General features: G+C 59.9%; 3 protein-coding genes across 3 annotated transcripts in view; all 3 read right to left on the bottom strand.

The window, feature by feature from the left end:
* The window catches only part of ZNF638 (zinc finger protein 638), a 61,064-nt gene extending 48,529 nt beyond the window's left edge, over positions 1 to 12,535 (bottom strand). Inside the window, 2 exon segments of the mRNA XM_054065967.1 lie at positions 3,025 to 4,567; positions 11,988 to 12,535. Of these exon segments, the coding sequence (XP_053921942.1) occupies positions 3,025 to 4,567; positions 11,988 to 12,181 (1,737 nt within the window). The 5' untranslated portion in view covers positions 12,182 to 12,535.
* On the bottom strand, positions 5,676 to 7,058 carry LOC128852122 (uncharacterized). The gene is made up of 2 exons (XM_054065956.1): positions 6,570 to 7,058; positions 5,676 to 6,364 (listed from the first exon to the last, which is right to left on the bottom strand). Exons 1-2 carry the CDS (start codon positions 7,044 to 7,046, stop codon positions 6,152 to 6,154), a joined length of 690 nt encoding a protein of 229 aa, XP_053921931.1. The 5' UTR covers positions 7,047 to 7,058; the 3' UTR covers positions 5,676 to 6,151.
* On the bottom strand, positions 7,256 to 8,711 carry LOC128852121 (uncharacterized). The gene is made up of 2 exons (XM_054065953.1): positions 8,060 to 8,711; positions 7,256 to 7,900 (listed from the first exon to the last, which is right to left on the bottom strand). The coding sequence occupies exons 1-2, from the start codon at positions 8,613 to 8,615 to the stop codon at positions 7,512 to 7,514; spliced, it is 945 nt and encodes a 314-aa protein (XP_053921928.1). The 5' UTR covers positions 8,616 to 8,711; the 3' UTR covers positions 7,256 to 7,511.
* Positions 12,536 to 16,391: the final 3,856 nt, after the last annotated feature.

Raw genomic sequence — 16,391 nt, 5'->3', positions numbered from 1 at the left:
CGGTGGAAACCAACCGCTCCTTCCCGGTGGGAACCAACCGCTCCTTCCCGGTGGGAACCAATCGCTCCTTCCCGGTGGGAACCAACCGCTCCGTCCTGGTGGGAACCAATCGCTCCTTCCCGGTGGGAACGTACCGCTCCTTCCTGGTGGGAACCAACCGCTCCTTCCTGGTGGGAACCAACCGCTCCTTCCTGGTGGGAACCAACCGCTCCTTCCCGGTGGGAACCAACCGCTCCGTCCTGGTGGGAACCAACCGCTCCGTCCTGGTGGGAACCAACCGCTCCGTCCTGGTGGAAACCAACCGCTCCGTCCTGGTGGGAACCAACCGCTCCGTCCCGGTGGGAACCAACCGCTCCGTCCTGGTGGGAACCAACCGCTCCGTCCTGGTGGGAACAACCGCTTCGTCCTGGTGGGGACCAACCGCTCCTTCCTGGTGGGAACCAACCGCTCCGTCCCGGTGGGAACAACCGCTTCGTCCTGGTGGGGACCAACCGCTCCTTCCCGGTGGAAACCAACCGCTCCTTCCCGGTGGGAACCAATCGCTCCTTCCCGGTGGGAACCAACCGCTCCGTCCTGGTGGGAACCAACCGCTCCTTCCTGGTGGGAACCAACCGCTCCGTCCTGGTGGGAACCAACCGCTCCTTCCTGGTGGGAACCAACCGCTCCTTCCCGGTGGGAACCAACCGCTCCTTCCCGGTGGGAACCAACCGCTCCTTCCCGGTGGGAACCAACCGCTCCTTCCCGGTGGGAACCAACCGCTTCGTCCCGGTGGGAACCAACCGCTCCTTCCCGGTGGGAACCGACCGCTCCTTCCCGGTGGGAACCAACCGCTCCTTCCCGGTGGGAACCAACCGCTCCTTCCCGGTGGGAACCAACCGCTCCGTCCCGGTGGGGACCAACCGCTCCGTCCTGGTGGGGACCGACCGCTCCTTCCTGGTGGGGACCGACCGCTCCTTCCTGGTGGGAACCAACCGCTCCTTCCCGGTGGGAACCAACCGCTTCATCCTGGTGGGAACCAACCGCTCCTTCCTGGTGGGAACCGACCGCTCCTTCCCGGTGGGAACCAACCGCTCCTTCCCGGTGGGGACCAACCGCTCCGTCCTGGTGGGAACCGACCGCTCCTTCCCGGTGGGAACCGACCGCTCCTTCCTGGTGGGAACTGACCGCTTCGTCCTGGTGGGAACCGACCGCTCCTTCCTGGTGGGAACCGACCGCTCCTTCCTGGTGGGAACCGACCGCTCCTTCCTGGTGGGAACCAACCGCTCCTTCCTGGTGGGAACCGACCGCTCCTTCCCAGTGGGGACCAACCGCTCCTTCCTGGTGGGAACCAACCGCTCCTTCCCGGTGGGAACCGACCGCTCCTTCCCGGTGGGAACCGACCGCTCCTTCCCGGTGTGGTCATCCCCACGTGCCCACCAGTTCCTGCTGTGCCATCGCCCATCGCTCGTTTTGCAGCACGAGGTCCCACCGCAGATGCTTCCTCCACAACTCCAAAGACCAAAAGTGAACATCCAGATCCTCATCTACCACAGAACTGAGACAAAAGAGACACCAACCGGACATGAGGACTTCTTCGTTCTCCAGAAGGCACAGATGTGGAAGAGGAAAACCTTGAGCACAAACTTCTGTCGCAACAAGGAAACATCTGTCTCCTGCGGTTCCGTTAGGACACGGGAGGTCCAAGAGCAGCCAACGCTCTGCAGAACGTGGGCCTGAGGGAGACAGAGCTGCACCGGAGAGAAACGGTGGTGGAGCTGCAGTTGGATCAGAACGTTTGGACACCACCAGCGGCACCGCGATGTCCTCAGGACACGGAGTTGACAGAATCACTGAAAGGGTTGAGTTGGAAGGGACCTCAAAGCCCATCCAGTCCCACCTCCTGCCATGGGCAGGGACACCTCCCACTGGATCAGGAGCTCCAAGGCCCATCCAACCTGGCCTGGAACCCCTCCAGGGATGGGATCTCGGGGTTCTGGTTGACATCAAGTTAGAATCATGGAACTACAGATTGGTTTGATGGGAAGAGACTTCAAAGCCCATCGAGTTCCAACCCAGGGACACCTCCCACTGGATCAGGGGCTCCAAGAACCATCCAACCTGGCCTGGAACTCCTCCAGGGATGGGGCACCACCACTGCTCTGTTCCAGGGCCTCCCCACCCTCACAGGAGAACATTTCTCCCCAAGACCTCATCTCAATCTCCCCTCTCGCAGCTCAAAACCGTTCCCCTCGTCCTGTCCACCACTCCCTGATCCAGAGCCCCTCTCCAGCTTTCCTGGAGCCCCTTTCCCTACTGGAAGCTGCTCTGAGGTCTCCATGGAGCCTTTTCTTCTCCTGAACAACCCCAACTCTCAGCCTGGCCTCACACAGGAGGTTCTCCATCCCTCCCATCATCTCCATGGCCTCCTCTGGAGTTGCTCCACCAGCTCCATGTCCTCCCTGTGCTGAGGACTCCAGCGCTGGACCCAGGGCTCCAGGTGGGTCTCCCCGAGCGGAGCAGAGGGGCAGAATCCGTCCCTCCGTGGTGGCCACGCTGCTCCGGGTGCAGCCCAGGACACGGGGGGGTTCTGAGCACACATTGTGGCTCCTGTTGGTCTTCTCCTCCCCAACACCCCACGTCCTTCTCCTCACGGCTGCTCCCAATCCATTCTCCACCCATCCTGGATTGAATCCACGGATCGCCCCAACCAGGAGCAGGACCTTCTCTGAACACATCCAATCCAGGACCATCTCCACCCCACGGCAACACTGCGCCAGATTCGCTCCCGCGTTTCAGCCGCTCAACGTTCACTTCATGACCCAAACCGCCACACACGACCTCACTTTAGACATTCCATCCCAAATCCAAGTGGTTCGGAAGACGCCGGGTGGGCGTTCCAATCATTTCCCGACACCGGGATCGCCGCCGCGAGCACCGGAAGGTGGCGATAGACCCCATAAATTCGTTGAGTGTTGAAGAAACAATGAGTTGAGGAAGAGGAGAAGGAGAAAAGGATGGGAGAAGGCCGCGGAGACGCTCACTCACCTTCATATGAGTGCACTCGATGTTACAGAGGGAGCAGATGTGCGGGAAGATCCTCGGCGAAGTGGCGTAGTAGTCGTTCATCATGGACGGAGTGGGCGCGCGCTTCCTCTTCTGCCCATCGGCTTCGGGGAACGCCGGGAGCCACGAAGCTTTCCCGAAAGGAGAATCCAACGGCTCCTCCGGGAAAGCTTTGGGCGCCGCTCCGGCGCCGCTCTGCCCGCCGGGGTGGCTCGGGGGGACGTCCCGCTGCAGCCTCTCGTGGGAGCTGATGGCCGCCAGGAGCCCCGCCGAGAAGGGCGGGTGCGGCGCCGGCGGAAGGACGGGCGGCGGCGGCGGCGGGAGCAGCACCGGCGGAAGGAGAGGCAGCGGCAGCAGCGCCGGCATCCCGGGAGGGAGCGGAGGCTGCGAGATGGGTTTGACCACAGGGAGCCCCGCGGGTGCCGCGCATAATCCCGACAGCTTTTCCGGAGGTTCCGTTGTTGGGAAAAAGGAGCGAGAGGTGGAGGAACCGTTCTGGAAACCAGCGGGTTTCATTAAGTCGTCCACTGGAAAGACCGCGTTGCAGCTCACGGCAGGAGGTGGTGGTGGGACGCCCATGGGCACGTTGGGCTCTCCTTGGAAGTCCTCTCCGCTCGACGCCTCGGGGCGATAGCCCGCCGCTTCCAGAGGATCCTCCGTAGGCACTTCGGGATCGTAGGCGTGCACCTCCAGATGCTCCTCGGCGTAACCGTACTTACTGGCGTGGCCGTAATCGATGACTTTGCTCTTCGGCGCTGCGCCGCTCGCCCCACCGCCGCTTTCTTCTCCTCGTCTCGGAGCGCGCAAGCCGGAGGAGTGACCCATCTTCCGGACCCGGATCTCCCTCAGGATCAGCGGCATGTTCTCAGGCGTCAACTGATCGTCCGGGTAACGACTGAGCTCCTCCAAATCGTCGTTGGACAACCCGAAACTCGCCAAAATGCTGGAAGCGCTTTCCGGAGTGTAACGGCTCTGGGGGTTGGAATTCGGCTCCGAGGACGCCGGTTTGTGTCCAGCGGAGCAGGAGCTGCCGTCCCAGCGACCGCCGCAAGGTTCTCCTTTCTGCTCCTGGTGGAGGTTTGTCTTCTTCTTCACCTGCCGGGGATCGGGCCGGTGCAGGGTCACCCGCACGTTGATCCGTTGCGATCCCCTCCACGGAACCGTTTCCAAGGCGGATAATCTTTGCGACATCCCTTGAGGCATCGCGGGCGAAGGCTTTCTCGGAAGTCCCACCACGGCTCCTTCCCGAAGGGATCCAGGAGGAGGCTTCGTGCCCGATGGATTCGGTCCGCGGGGCCGCGGAGGTAACGTTCCTCTCGGGTTGAACATGGCGTTCTGGAGGAGGACCGGGTTCAACCAGGCATGAGGAGGTCCCGGAGCGGTGGGAGCGGCCGAGGTCAAGCGCTGGAGAGCCAACTGCGTCTTAACGAGCTGCGAGGGAGGAGGACCCCAAAGAAAGGGGTTGGGAAGGCCAAGGTGGAAGGAATTCACGAGCGGAGCGAACCTTTCCAAGAACAACCCAAAGCTGAAAGTTAAAAGATAAGGATTAGGTTCTTTTCCCGAGCTTTTTCCGTCTCCATCACGCGATAGATTCTACAACCGGCGAGGAAAACCCCACCAGGCACCGACGGGAGTCGCAAAGACACATTGAAACGGTGCTTCGGAACTGGAATAAACCTTTTTTTCGCCGGATAAAAAGCTTAACGCGCACCGAAGAGGTCACGGATGACGAAGGAAATGAGCTTAACCCAACCTCATGGATCCCACACCCAGGGATGACTCTTCCAACAGTGTTTTCCAGCTGGGAATGACACCACAGCCCGGATTTATTGCCATTTATTGCCACTCCCAGTTGTTTTCTAAGCAATAAAGCAAAGTATCCCAACCCCTCTCCGAAGGTCTGGGAGGAGGGAACTCATTACACCCGGAATCCCAACCAGTTCCAGCTCGGATGTCACCTCCTGGTGGGACAGATCCAAAGGCAGCGGTTACCAGGAGGGGCGGCTCCCAGGGGGGAGCTACGACACCCTGGAAGTATCCGAAGGGTGGGATAACGCTGGAATTGGGCGGCTGGAAGGGTTCCCAGCTGCGAAAGGCAAAGATTTCTCTCCAAACGACTGCAAACGGAGAGGGAAAATGAGAGAGAAATTGGAAGCAGTGAGTGGAGAAGCGGAGCTGTGAGAACCTCAGGAGGTTCTACCAGGCCAAGGGCAAGGTCCTACACCGGGGTTGGGGCAATCCATGGATTCAATCCAGGATGGGGGGTGATGGGATTGGGATCAGCCCTGAGGAGAAGGACTTGGGGTGCTGAGGGAGGAGAAGACCAACAGGAGCCCCAACGTGCGCTCAGAGCCCAGAAACCAACCGTGTCCTGGGCTGCACCCGGAGCAGCGTGGCCACCACGGAGGGACGGATTCTGCCCCTCTGCTCCGCTCGGGGAGACCCACCTGGAGTCCTGGGTCCAGCTCTGGAGTCCTCAGCACAGGGAGGACACGGAGCTGGTGGAGCAACTCCAGAGGAGGCCACGGAGATGGTCCAAGGGCTGGAGAACCTCCTGTGTGAGGCCAGGCTGAGAGTTGAGGTTGTTCAGGAGAAGAGAAGGCTCTGGGGAGACCTTAGAGCAGCTTCCAGGAGGGAAAGGGACTCCCTCTACCAGTAGGGAAGGGACTTTTTCCAAGGGCCCGGAGTGAGAGGAGGAGGGGAAACGGTTTTAAATTGGAAAGGGAAGATTGAGATGAGACTTTAGGAAGAAATGGTGGGAGGTCCTGGAAGAGGTTCCCCAGAGCAGCGGTGGCTGCTCCATCCCTGGAGGGGTTCCAGGCCAGGTTGGATGGGGCTTGGAGCTCAGGCTGCCCAGGGAGGGGGGAGTCGCCTTCCCTGGAGGTGTTCAAGGAACGGGTGGATGAAGTGCTGAGGGACATGGTTTAGGGAGTGTTGGGAATGGTTGGACTCCATGATCCAATGGGTCCTTTCCAACCTGGTGATTCTGTGTGATTCTCAAGACCCAAAAAAGCACCTCTGGAAAAGCAAAACCAACCAAGAGGAGGAATCCCGGAGCGGGAAGGCAGAAATGTCGCTCTCTTCCAAGGAAAAGCTCTCCCGGCGCTCGTTAAAGCCATTGAACGGAGATGTTCAATGCCCCAAAAGCAGCTCTTGAGCGCTCCTGCTTGGCCGCAGCGCTCGCGGTGAAGTCAGCGCTGGAGAACAAGTGCCTCATTCCCAAGCTTTCCATCGGGATCAGTCCCACACGGAGGACGCGCGACCCAAACTTGGCGGCACCGGGAGCGACGGCGAGCGGGGAAGGAATGTTGAGGGTTAGAAACTACAGAGAAAAACGGGATCCAAGAGGAAAAGAGATGGAAAAAAAGGAAGAAAAGCTCAAATGGCACCAGAATTCCAGGATTAGGCTGGAGGGGCCGAGCGCTGGAGCAGCCGTCGGCTCGGCCGGGGGGAGAAAGCAGGAAAAGCCGATGGGAAGAGACGTACGGGGAGAAAAGAAAGCAAAGGCGACGGCTCGTGGCACTCACCTCCTCCGAGGCTCCGACACAGCGATCCCGGGAGTCAAAGCCACCCTTTCCAACCCCCTTTATCCCTGTTTTTGCTGCCAAGAGTGATGTCACGCAGCTCGGAGCGGCTCCGGCACAAGCCCTGCCCAGCAGCTGCCCGACCATCGGATGATGGAATGGGATCTCAAAGGCCATCCAGTTGCAATCCATGGGCAGGGACACCTCCCATGGGATCAGGGGCTCCGAGAACCATCCAACGTGGCCTGGAACCCCTCCAGGGATGGAGCAGCCACCACTGTTCCAGGGGCTCCCCACCCTTCCAGGAGAACATTTCTTCCCGGCGCACTGGAGGACGTCTGGATCTCTGGAGACCTGAATGGTGTCGGGGTCATCCCCGAAGCAACGCTCCATCCTTGAGGTGACCCTCCGTCCTCCTTCGTTCCCAAGGCAACCCTCCATCCTCTTCCATCCCCGAGGTGACCCTCCATCCTCTTCCATCCCCGAGGTGACCCTCCATCCTCTTCCATCCTCAGGGGGACTCTCCATCCTCTTCCATCCCTGAGGTGACCCTCCGTCCTCTTCCATCCCCAAGGTGACCCTCCATCCTCTTCCATCCTCAGGGGGACTCTCCATCCTCTTCCATCCCTGAGGTGACCCTCCGTCCTCTTCCATCCCCAAGGTGACCTCTGTCCTCTTCCATCCCTGAGGTGACCCTTCATCCTCTTCCATCCCCGAGGTGACCCTCCGTCCTCTTCCATCCCCGAGGTGACCCTCCGTCCTCTTCCATCCCTGAGGTGACCCTCCGTCCTCTTCCATCCCTGAGGTGACCCTCCGTCCTCCTCCATCCTCAGGGGGACTCTCCATCCTCTTCCATCCCTGAGGTGACCCTCTGTCCTCCTCCATCCTCAGGAGGACTCTCCATTCTCTTCCATCCCTGAGGTGACCCTCCGTCCCCCTCCATCCTCAGGGGGACTCTCCGTTCTCTTCCATCCCTGAGGTGACCCTCCGTCCTCTTCCATCCCCGAGATGACCCTCCATCCTCTTCCATCCCTGAGGTGACCCTCCGTCCTCTTCCATCCCCGAGGTGACCCTCCATACTCCTCCATCCTCAAGGGAACCCTCCATCCTCCTCCATCCCCCTCCATCCTCCTCCATCCCCCTCCATCCCTGAGGTGACCCTTCAACCTCCTCCATCCTTGAGGTGACACCCCATCCTGGACAGGCGATGCCTGCATGGTGTTCCTGGTTTATCCACGGTGTCCGTCTGTGTTTTCCTTTAATCCAAAGACCCTCCGGCTCCTTTGAGGGCAACGCAGGTCCAACACGGCACGTGAAGCCGCTCTCTTGCCTTCCTTCAGAGGAGGAACCTTTCCTTCAGGTGTTCCACCACCCCAGCAGGATCCCACACCTGCTCCTGGAACCATTCCGAGGCCACCAGAGGTGAAAGCTCCTCTCGGTGCTTCCCCAGATCCTCCCACGCGTCCCCCAGGAGCCACGGGGCACGTCCCCACCTGCCACCCCGAGGCGGGCGGTGAATCCAACCGGATCTGAACATGGAAGGGTGGATCCAGAGCTCGGCAGAAGGACACCGCTATTCCCGTTACAAACACACCACTTCCGGACTGGGAGGAGGAGGAGGAAGAGGAGGAAAGTGTAATCACCGATTGTTTCCAGGAATGGTTTCGGGAGTACGGAGACAACAGCAACGCAAAGGCCGAATCCAGGATCCATGGATGGAGGGCAGGAGGATCTGCAGAGGGATCTGGCCAGGCTGGATCCATGGATGGAGGGCAGGAGGATCTGCAGAGGGATCTGGCCAGGCTGGATCCATGGATGGAGGGCAGGGAGGATCTGCAGAGGGATCTGGCCAGGCTGGATCCATGGATGGAGGGCAGGAAGGCTCTGCAGAGGGATCTGGCCAGGCTGGATCCATGGATGGAGGATCTCCAGAGGGATCTGGCCAGGCTGGATCCATGGCTGGAGGGCAGGAGGATCTGCAGAGGGATCTGGCCAGGCTGGATCCATGGATGGAGGATCTCCAGAGGGATCTGGCCAGGCTGGATCCATGGATGGAGGGCAGGAGGATCTGCAGAGGGATCTGGCCAGGCTGGATCCATGGATGGAGGGCAGGAGGATCTCCAGAGGGTTCTGGCCAGGCTGGATCCATGGATGGAGGGCAGGAGGATCTGCAGAGGGATCTGGCCAGGCTGGATCCATGGATGGAGGATCTCCAGCGGGATCTGGCCAGGCTGGATCCATGGATGGAGGGCAGGAGGATCTCCAGAGGGATCTGGCCAGGCTGGATCCATGGCTGGAGGATCTGCAGAGGGATCTGGCCAGGCTGGATCCATGGCTGGAGGGCAGGAGGATCTGCAGAGGGATCTGGCCAGGCTGGATCCATGGCTGGAGGGCAGGAGAATCTCCAGAGGGATCTGGCCAGGCTGGATCCGTGGGCCAAAGCCAACAGGAGGTTCAAGCAGGCTCAGGGCCGGGTCTGGCACTTGGGACACAACAACCCGGAGCAGCTCCAGGCTTGGGGAAGAGCGGCTGGAAAGCTGCTGGAGGAGAACGACCTCAGGGTTTGGTCAACAGCAGCTGAACATGGTCCAGCAGTGGCCCAGGTGGCCACCGGCACCGGGCTTGGATCAGCCATGGGGTGACCAGAAGGAGCAGGGATGGGATCATCCCCATGGAATCCTGAGGTCACCCATCGAATCTTGGGATCAGGTCTGGGCCCCTCATTCCAAGGAAGCCCTGGAGGGGCTGGAATGTATCTGGAGAAGGGAATGGAGCTGGGAAGGGTCTGGAGAACAGGGGTTGTGGGAGCGGCTGAGGGCCCTGGGGGTGTTGAGCCTGGAGAAGAGGACGGGAGACCTTCCCAAGGGTTGGAGGAGCTCCGTCAGCCCAAGGGCATCAAAGCCAAAGGGCAAATAGCAACGTTTCTGCTTAAAACTCGCCAAAAGGACCCAAATTCCCGGGACCGTTGAACCGGAGAGCAAAGAACGGAAGAGTTTTGTTTCCGTTCAGCTCTGAAATGCAGAGTAAAATCATTGGAGAGGGACTGCGGCTTCGGAAACGAGGACGGCACCAAGCTCGGCTCCAAACCCAAAGGGGGAAGGGAAGAGGGGGGAGGAAAGAGGGGAAGAGGGGGGAGGAAAGAGGGGAAGAGGGGGGAGGAAAGAGGGGAAGAGGGGGGAGGAAAGAGGGGAAGAGGGGGGAGGAGAGAGGGGGAGAGGGGGGAGGAGAGAGGGGGAGAGGGGGGAGGAGAGAGGGGGAGAGGGGGGAGGAGAGAGGGGGAGAGGGGGAGAGGGGGGAGAAAAGAGGGGAAGAGGGGAGAAAAAAGAGGGGAAGAGGGGAGAAAAAAGAGGGGAAGAGGGGAGAAAAAAGAGGGGAAGAGGGGAGAGAAAAGAGGGGAAGAGGGGAGAGAAAAGAGGGGAAGAGGGGAGAGAAAAGAGGGGAAGAGGGGAGAGAAAAGAGGGGAAGAGGGGAGAGAAAAGAGGGGAAGAGGGGAGAGAAAAGAGGGGAAGAGGGGAGAGAAAAGAGGGGAAGAGGGGAGAGAAAAGAGGGGAAGAGGGGAGAGAAAAGAGGGGAAGAGGGGAGAAAAAAGAGGGGAAGAGGGGAGAAAAAAGAGGGGAAGAGGGGAGAAAAAAGAGGGGAAGAGGGGAGAAAAAAGAGGGGAAGAGGGGAGAAAAAAGAGGGGAAGAGGGGGGAAAAAGATGGGAAGAGGGGGGAAAAAGAGGGGAAGAGGGGAGAAAAAAGAGGGGAAGAGGGGAGAAAAAAGAGGGGAAGAGGGGAGAAAAAAGAGGGGAAGAGGGGAGAAAAAAGAGGGGGAGAGGGGAGAAAAAAGAGGGGAAGAGGGGAGAAAAGAGGGGAAGAGGGGAAGAGGGGAGAAAAGAGGGGAAGAGGCTGGAAACCACGATGGATGATGGGGATTTTTTAACCCAGAATACATTTCAATCAGTTAAATAATCACAGAATCAAAGCATGGAAGGGTTTGGGTCAGAAAAGACCTCAAAGCCCATCCAGTTCCACCCCTGCCATGGGCAGGGACACCTCCCACGGGATCAGGGGCTCCAAACCCCATCCAACCTGGCCTGGAACCCCTCCAGGGATGGAGCAGCCACCACTGCTCTGTTCCAGGGCCTCCCCACCCTCCCAGGAGAACATTTCTCCCCAGGATCTCATCTCAATCTCCCCTCTTGCAGCTCCAAACCGTTCCCCTCGTCCCGTCCCTGCACTCCCTGATCCAGAGCCCCTCCCCAGCTCTCCTGGAGCCCCTTTCCCTGCTGGAAGCTGCTCTGAGGTCTCCCCGGAGCCTTCTCTTCTCCTGAGCAGCCCCAACTCCCCCATCGTGCTCTCCTGCAGGAGGTTCTCCAGCCCTCACATCATCTCCGTGGACTTCTCTGGACTTACCTTAAACGAGGAAACAGACCCCATTCCAGCTCCAAAGCTCATATTTCACCCCCAAAGCCACCCTTGTAGCCCCCAAAGCCGCTCTTGTAGCCCCCAAAGCCCCTCTCGTAGCCCCCAAAGCCCCCCTTGTAGCCTCTAAAAGCCCCTCTTTTAGCCCCCAAAGACCCCCTTTAGTTCCAAAAGACCCCCTTTTAGCCCCAAAATCCCCTCTTGTAGCCCCCAAAAGCCCCTCTTGTAGCCCCAAAAGCCCCTCTTGTAGCCCCAAAAGCCCCTCTTGTAGCCCAAAGCCCCTCTTTTAGCCCCTAAAGCCCCTCTTTTAGCCCCTAAAGCACCTCTTTTAGCCCCAAAGCCCCTGTTTTAGCCCCTAAAGCCCCTGTTTTAGCCCCAAAGCCCCTATTTTAGCCCCTAAAGCCCCTGTTTTAGCCCCAAAAGCTCCTCTTTTAGCCCCAAAAGCCCCTCTTTTAGCCCCAAAAGCTCCTGTTTTAACCCCAAAGCCCCTCTTTTAGCCCCAAAAGCTCCTGTTTTAACCCCAAAGCTCCCGTTTTAGCCCCAAAAGCTCCTGTTTCAGCCCCAAAAGCCCCTCTTTTAGCCCCAAAAGCCCCTCTTTTAGCCCCAAAGCCCCTGTTTTAGCCCCTAAAGCCCCTGTTTCAGCCCCAAAAGCTCCTGTTTCAGCCCCAAAAGCCCCTCTTTTAGCCCCAAAAACCCCTCTCGTAGCCCCCAAAAGCCCTCTTTTAGCCCCCAAAAGCCCCTCTTTTAGCCCCCAGAAGCCCCTCTTGTGCCCCCAAAAGCCCGTTTTAGCCCCAAAAGCCCCTGTTTTAGCCCCAAAATCCCATTCCATCCCCTAAAGCCCCAATTCCAGCCCCTAAATCTCCGATTCGATCCCCAAAGCCCCGTTCCAGCTCAGCCCCCCCCACACCCCACCCCCGGGCCGGGGTCGCGCTCAGCGCTGAGGCGGGGGAAGCGCCGCCATTTTGTTCCCCCTCTTTGCCCCGAGGCGGGAGGGGCCGGGCCGGGCCCAGCTCCTACCTGCGGCCGCTCCGAGCCGAGACGCAGCCCCCGAGGCCGGCGGTGGTGCGCACTGCGCTTGCGCACAAAGGAGGAAACGGGGCGTGGCGCTTGCGCAGTGAGAGCTGCGACGCCGCGGGGCCTCCATTACTCTGGGCGAGGTGTGGGCAACGCGCATGCGCACTGAGCGCTACGACACCCCCCCCGCGCTCCATTACTATGGGTACAGTGTGGGGCAAGGCGCATGCGCACTAAGTACAGCGGCGCCAACAAACGTCCATTACTTTGGGAAAAGGGTGGGCACAGCGCATGCGCATCATGGACTCTGACGCCGCCGAGTGCCCATTACTATGGGCAAAGTGGGGGCGTTGCGCATGCGCAGCGCGCTCGGCGGCGCCCTTACGAGTCCATTACTGTGGAGACTATATGGGCACTGCGCATGCTCACTGTGCTCCGCGACGCCACTGCGCGTCCATTATTGCACTCAAAGTGTGGGCACTGTGCCCCGTGGTACTGTGGGAAACGGGCGGGCGGGCGCTGAGCATGATGGGAGAATCTGCCTGGCATCCTCCTCTCCTCTCCCTCTCCTCATCCCTCTCCTCTCCCTCTCCTCATCCCTCTCCTCTCCCTCTCCTCATCCCTCTCCTCTCCCTCTCCTCATCCCTCTCCTTTCCTCTTCTCATCCCTCTCCTCTCCTCTCCTCATCCCTCTCCTCTCCTCTCCTCTCCTCTCCTCTCCTCTCCTCTCCTCTCCTCTCCTCTCCTCTCCTCTCCCTCTCCTCTCCTCTCCTCTCCTCTCCTCTCCTCTCCTCTCCTCTCCTCTCCTCTCCTCTCCCTCTCCTCTCCTCTCCTCTCCTCTCCCTCTCCTCTCCTCTCCTCTCCTCTCCTCTCCTCTCCTCTCCTCTCCCTCTCCTCTCCTCTCCTCTCCTCTCCTCTCCCTCTCCCTCTCCTCTCCTCTCCTCTCCTCTCCTCTCCTCTCCTCTCCTCTCCTCTCCTCTCCTCTCCTCTCCTCTCCTCTCCTCTCCTCTCCTCATCCCTCTCCTCTCCTCTCCTCTCCTCTCCTCTCCTCTCCCTCTCCTCTCCTCTCCTCTCCTCTCCTCTCCTCTCCTCTCCTCTCCTCTCCTCTCCTCTCCTCTCCTCTCCTCTCCCTCTCCTCTCCCTCTCCTCTCCTCTCCTCTCCTCTCCTCTCCTCTCCATCCCTCCCGCGGTTGATGGGGGATCTCCTGCCCGTCCTGAGCAGAGAACCTGGAAGGGCCCTCAAAGCCCATCCATTCCCAATCCATGTCCCAATCCATGGGCAGGGACACCTCCCGCTGGCTCAGGGGCTCCAAAGCCCCATCCAACCTGGCCTGGAACCCCTCCAGGGATGGAGCACCACCACCGCCCTGGGGAACCCATTCCAGGGCCTCCACACCCTCCAGGAGAACGTTTCTCCCCAAGTTCTCATCTCCATCTCCGCTCTTGGAGCTCCAAACCGTTCCCCTCATCCTATCCCAGATCCAGAGCTCCTCTCCAGCTCTCCACGGGCTCCAACACAGGAGCAGAAGACGTTGAGTGTGGAAGGTTCTCCACCCCCTCCGGCAGCTCCGGGAGCTCCTGCTGCTCCAGGTCATGGAATCATAGAATCGTTCGGTTGGAAAAGACTTTGGAGATCATTGAGTCCAACCATCCTAAACCACCTCCCTGAGCTCCTCATCTCCCCGGGTTCTAAACCCCTCCGAGATAGGGACTCCACCCCTGGAGCCTCTGCAGGGCCCTCAGGACCCTTTCCATGAAGGAATTTTTCCTGCTGTCCCACCTGACCCCACCGTGGGGCAACTTGAGGCCATCTCCTCCCATCCCACCACCCATCCCTTGGGAGAAGGGACCAACTACAACCTCCTGCCAGCGATGAGGTCTCCTCTCAGCCTCCTCTTGAAGGCCACCCCTTGTTCTCCAGCCCCTTCCCGGCTCCGTTCCCTCCTCCGGATGCGCTCCAGCGCCTCAATGTCCTTCTGGGAATGAGGAGCCCAAAACTGAACCCAAGATTTGAGGAGTCGCTCTCCCACGAAGCCCTTTTGCAGCACCACAACCTTCTCCTCAAAGGGGAGAGGTCTTCAAAGGAGACACACGTTCCTTTGAAGATGTTCTTCCCTGAAGACACCCAAACTGGGGTCAAACCGGACCTCAAAACCACCCAGGATGCCACATCCCAGTGCTCTTCCAAGGTGGGATGATCCACCTCCACCACCATCTCCAACCCTCTGAGCACACGGTGGGTGGATCCACCACCTCCATCATCTCCAACCCTCTGAGCACACCGTGGGTGGATCCACCTCCACCATCATCTCCAACCCTCTGAGCACACGGTGAGTGGATCCACCTCCACCACCATCTCCAACCCTCTGAGCACACGGTGGGTGGATCCACCTCCACCATCATCTCCAACCCTCTGAGCACACGGTGGGTGGATCCACCTCCACCATCATCTCCAACCCTCTGAGCACACTGTGGGTGGATCCACCTCCACCATCATCTCCAATCCTCTGAGCACACTGTGGGTGGATCCACCTCCATCATCTCCAACCCTCTGAGCACACCGTGGGTGGATCCACCACCACCATCTCAAACCCTCTGAGCACACCGTGGGTGGATCCACCTCCACCATCATCTCCAACCCTCTGAGCACACTGTGGGTGGATCCACCACCACCATCATCTCCAACCCTCTGAGCACACCATGGGTGGATCCACCTCCACCATCTCCAACCCTCTGAGCACACGGTGGGTGGATCCACCTCCACCATCTCCAACCCTCTGAGCACACCATGGGTGGATCCACCACCACCATCTCCAACCCTCTGAGCCTCACGAGTCCATGGGGACAATCCCGTCCCCGCTCCTGCTGGCCACCCTGTGGATGATCCGAGGACCTCTCGCACCCCAAAATGACCTCAGAGACCCCAAATCGCCGTCCCCGATGGCTCAGGTCCTGCACAGTGGGTCCTGAACCCCAAAAGCTGAAGGAGATCCAACTGCAAACCCATGAGGACATCTCCTATCATGGGCAGCGAGGCCAAAGCTCCCGGCGCTCCAGGACATCCCATAATGAGGACATTCCTGCCACGCTGTCCCCCATCGAGGGCCATCGGCTGCTTTTGGCCCCAAAGCAGCACTAAAGCCACCCCAAAACGCAGTGAGGTGGGAAGAACGGGGAGAAGGGATGACCTTCTCCTTCCCATCAAACCCACCTGGAGGTGCCACCAGAGCCGTCCACGCTTCAACCAGACCCACAGCAGGACCTCTCGCACCCCAAAATGACCTCAGAGACCCCAAATCGCCGTCCATGACGGCTCAGATCCCGCACAGTGGGTCCTGAACCCCAAAAGCTGAAGGAGATCCAACTCCAAACCCATGAGGACATCTCCTATCATGGGCAGCGAGGCCAAAGGTCCCAGTACTCCAGGACATCCCATAATGAGGACATTCCTGCCACGCTGTCCCCCATCGAGGGCCATCGGCTGCTTTTGGCCCCAAACCAGCGCTAAAGCCACCCCGAAACGCAGTGAGGTGGGAAGAACGGGGAGAAGGGATGACCTTCTCCTTCCCATCAAACCCACCTGGAGGTGCCACCAGAGCCGTCCACACTCCCACCACCAACCAGACCACACCAGGACCTCTCGCACCCCAAAATGACCTCAGAGACCCCAAATTGCCGTCCATGACGGCTCAGATCCTGCACAGTGGGTCCTGAACCCCAAAAGCTGAAGGAGATCCAACTGCAGATCCACCAAAGCTCCGGAACATCTCCAGTTATGGACAGGGAGGCCAAAGGGCCCCGAGCTCCACGGCATCCCATAATAATGCCTCTCTGGGGACATCCCATAATGCCTCCCTGTCCCCCATCCTGTGCCACCGGCGCCCCGAGGGCCCCACCAGCACCACCCGCCCCACCAAACCCAGAGGGCTCCAACCCACTGGGAGGACTGGGAGGACTGGGAGCTGGGGACTGGGAGGACTGGGAGGACTGGGAGGACTGGGAGCTGGGCACTGGGAGGACTGGGAGATGGGGACTGGGAGATGGGGACTGGGAGGACTGGGAGGTGGACACTGGGAAGACTGGGAGGTGGAGGGTAGAGGTTGGAGCTGTGGAACTGGGAAGACTGGGAGGTGGGCACTGGGAGGACTGGGAGATGGGGACTGGGAGGACTGGGAGATGAGGACTGGGAGGACTGGGAGATGGGGACTGGGAGGACTGGGAGGACTGGGAGATGGAGACTGGGAGGACTGGGAGATGGGCACTGGGAGGACTGGGAGATGGGACACTGGGAGGACTGGGAGCTGGGAGGACTGGGAGCTGCGCACTGGGAGGACTGGGAACCGGGACGCTGGGAGGACTGGGAACTGTGGAACTGGGACATTGGAAGGACTGGGAACTGTGGCACTGG

Source organism: Cuculus canorus, chromosome 4 (genome assembly GCF_017976375.1).
Source record: "Cuculus canorus isolate bCucCan1 chromosome 4, bCucCan1.pri, whole genome shotgun sequence".
Taxonomy (NCBI): domain Eukaryota; kingdom Metazoa; phylum Chordata; class Aves; order Cuculiformes; family Cuculidae; genus Cuculus; species Cuculus canorus.
Note: the sequence above shows the minus strand (reverse complement) of the source record. Positions and strands in the feature narration are given on the sequence as shown.

Coding starts and splice junctions, on each gene's coding strand:
- LOC128852122 (XM_054065956.1), bottom strand. CDS start 7,046: ATGGAAGAGGATGGAGGGTCACCTCGGGGATGGAAGAGGATGGAGGGT. Junction 6,365..6,569: donor GTGTCGGAGCCTCGGAGGAG/GTGAGTGCCACG, acceptor TTTTCTCTGTAG/TTTCTAACCCTCAACATTCC.
- LOC128852121 (XM_054065953.1), bottom strand. CDS start 8,615: ATGGATCCAGCCTGGCCAGATCCCTCTGGAGATCCTCCATCCATGGAT. Junction 7,901..8,059: donor CGCCCGCCTCGGGGTGGCAG/GTGGGGACGTGC, acceptor CCTCCTCTGAAG/GAAGGCAAGAGAGCGGCTTC.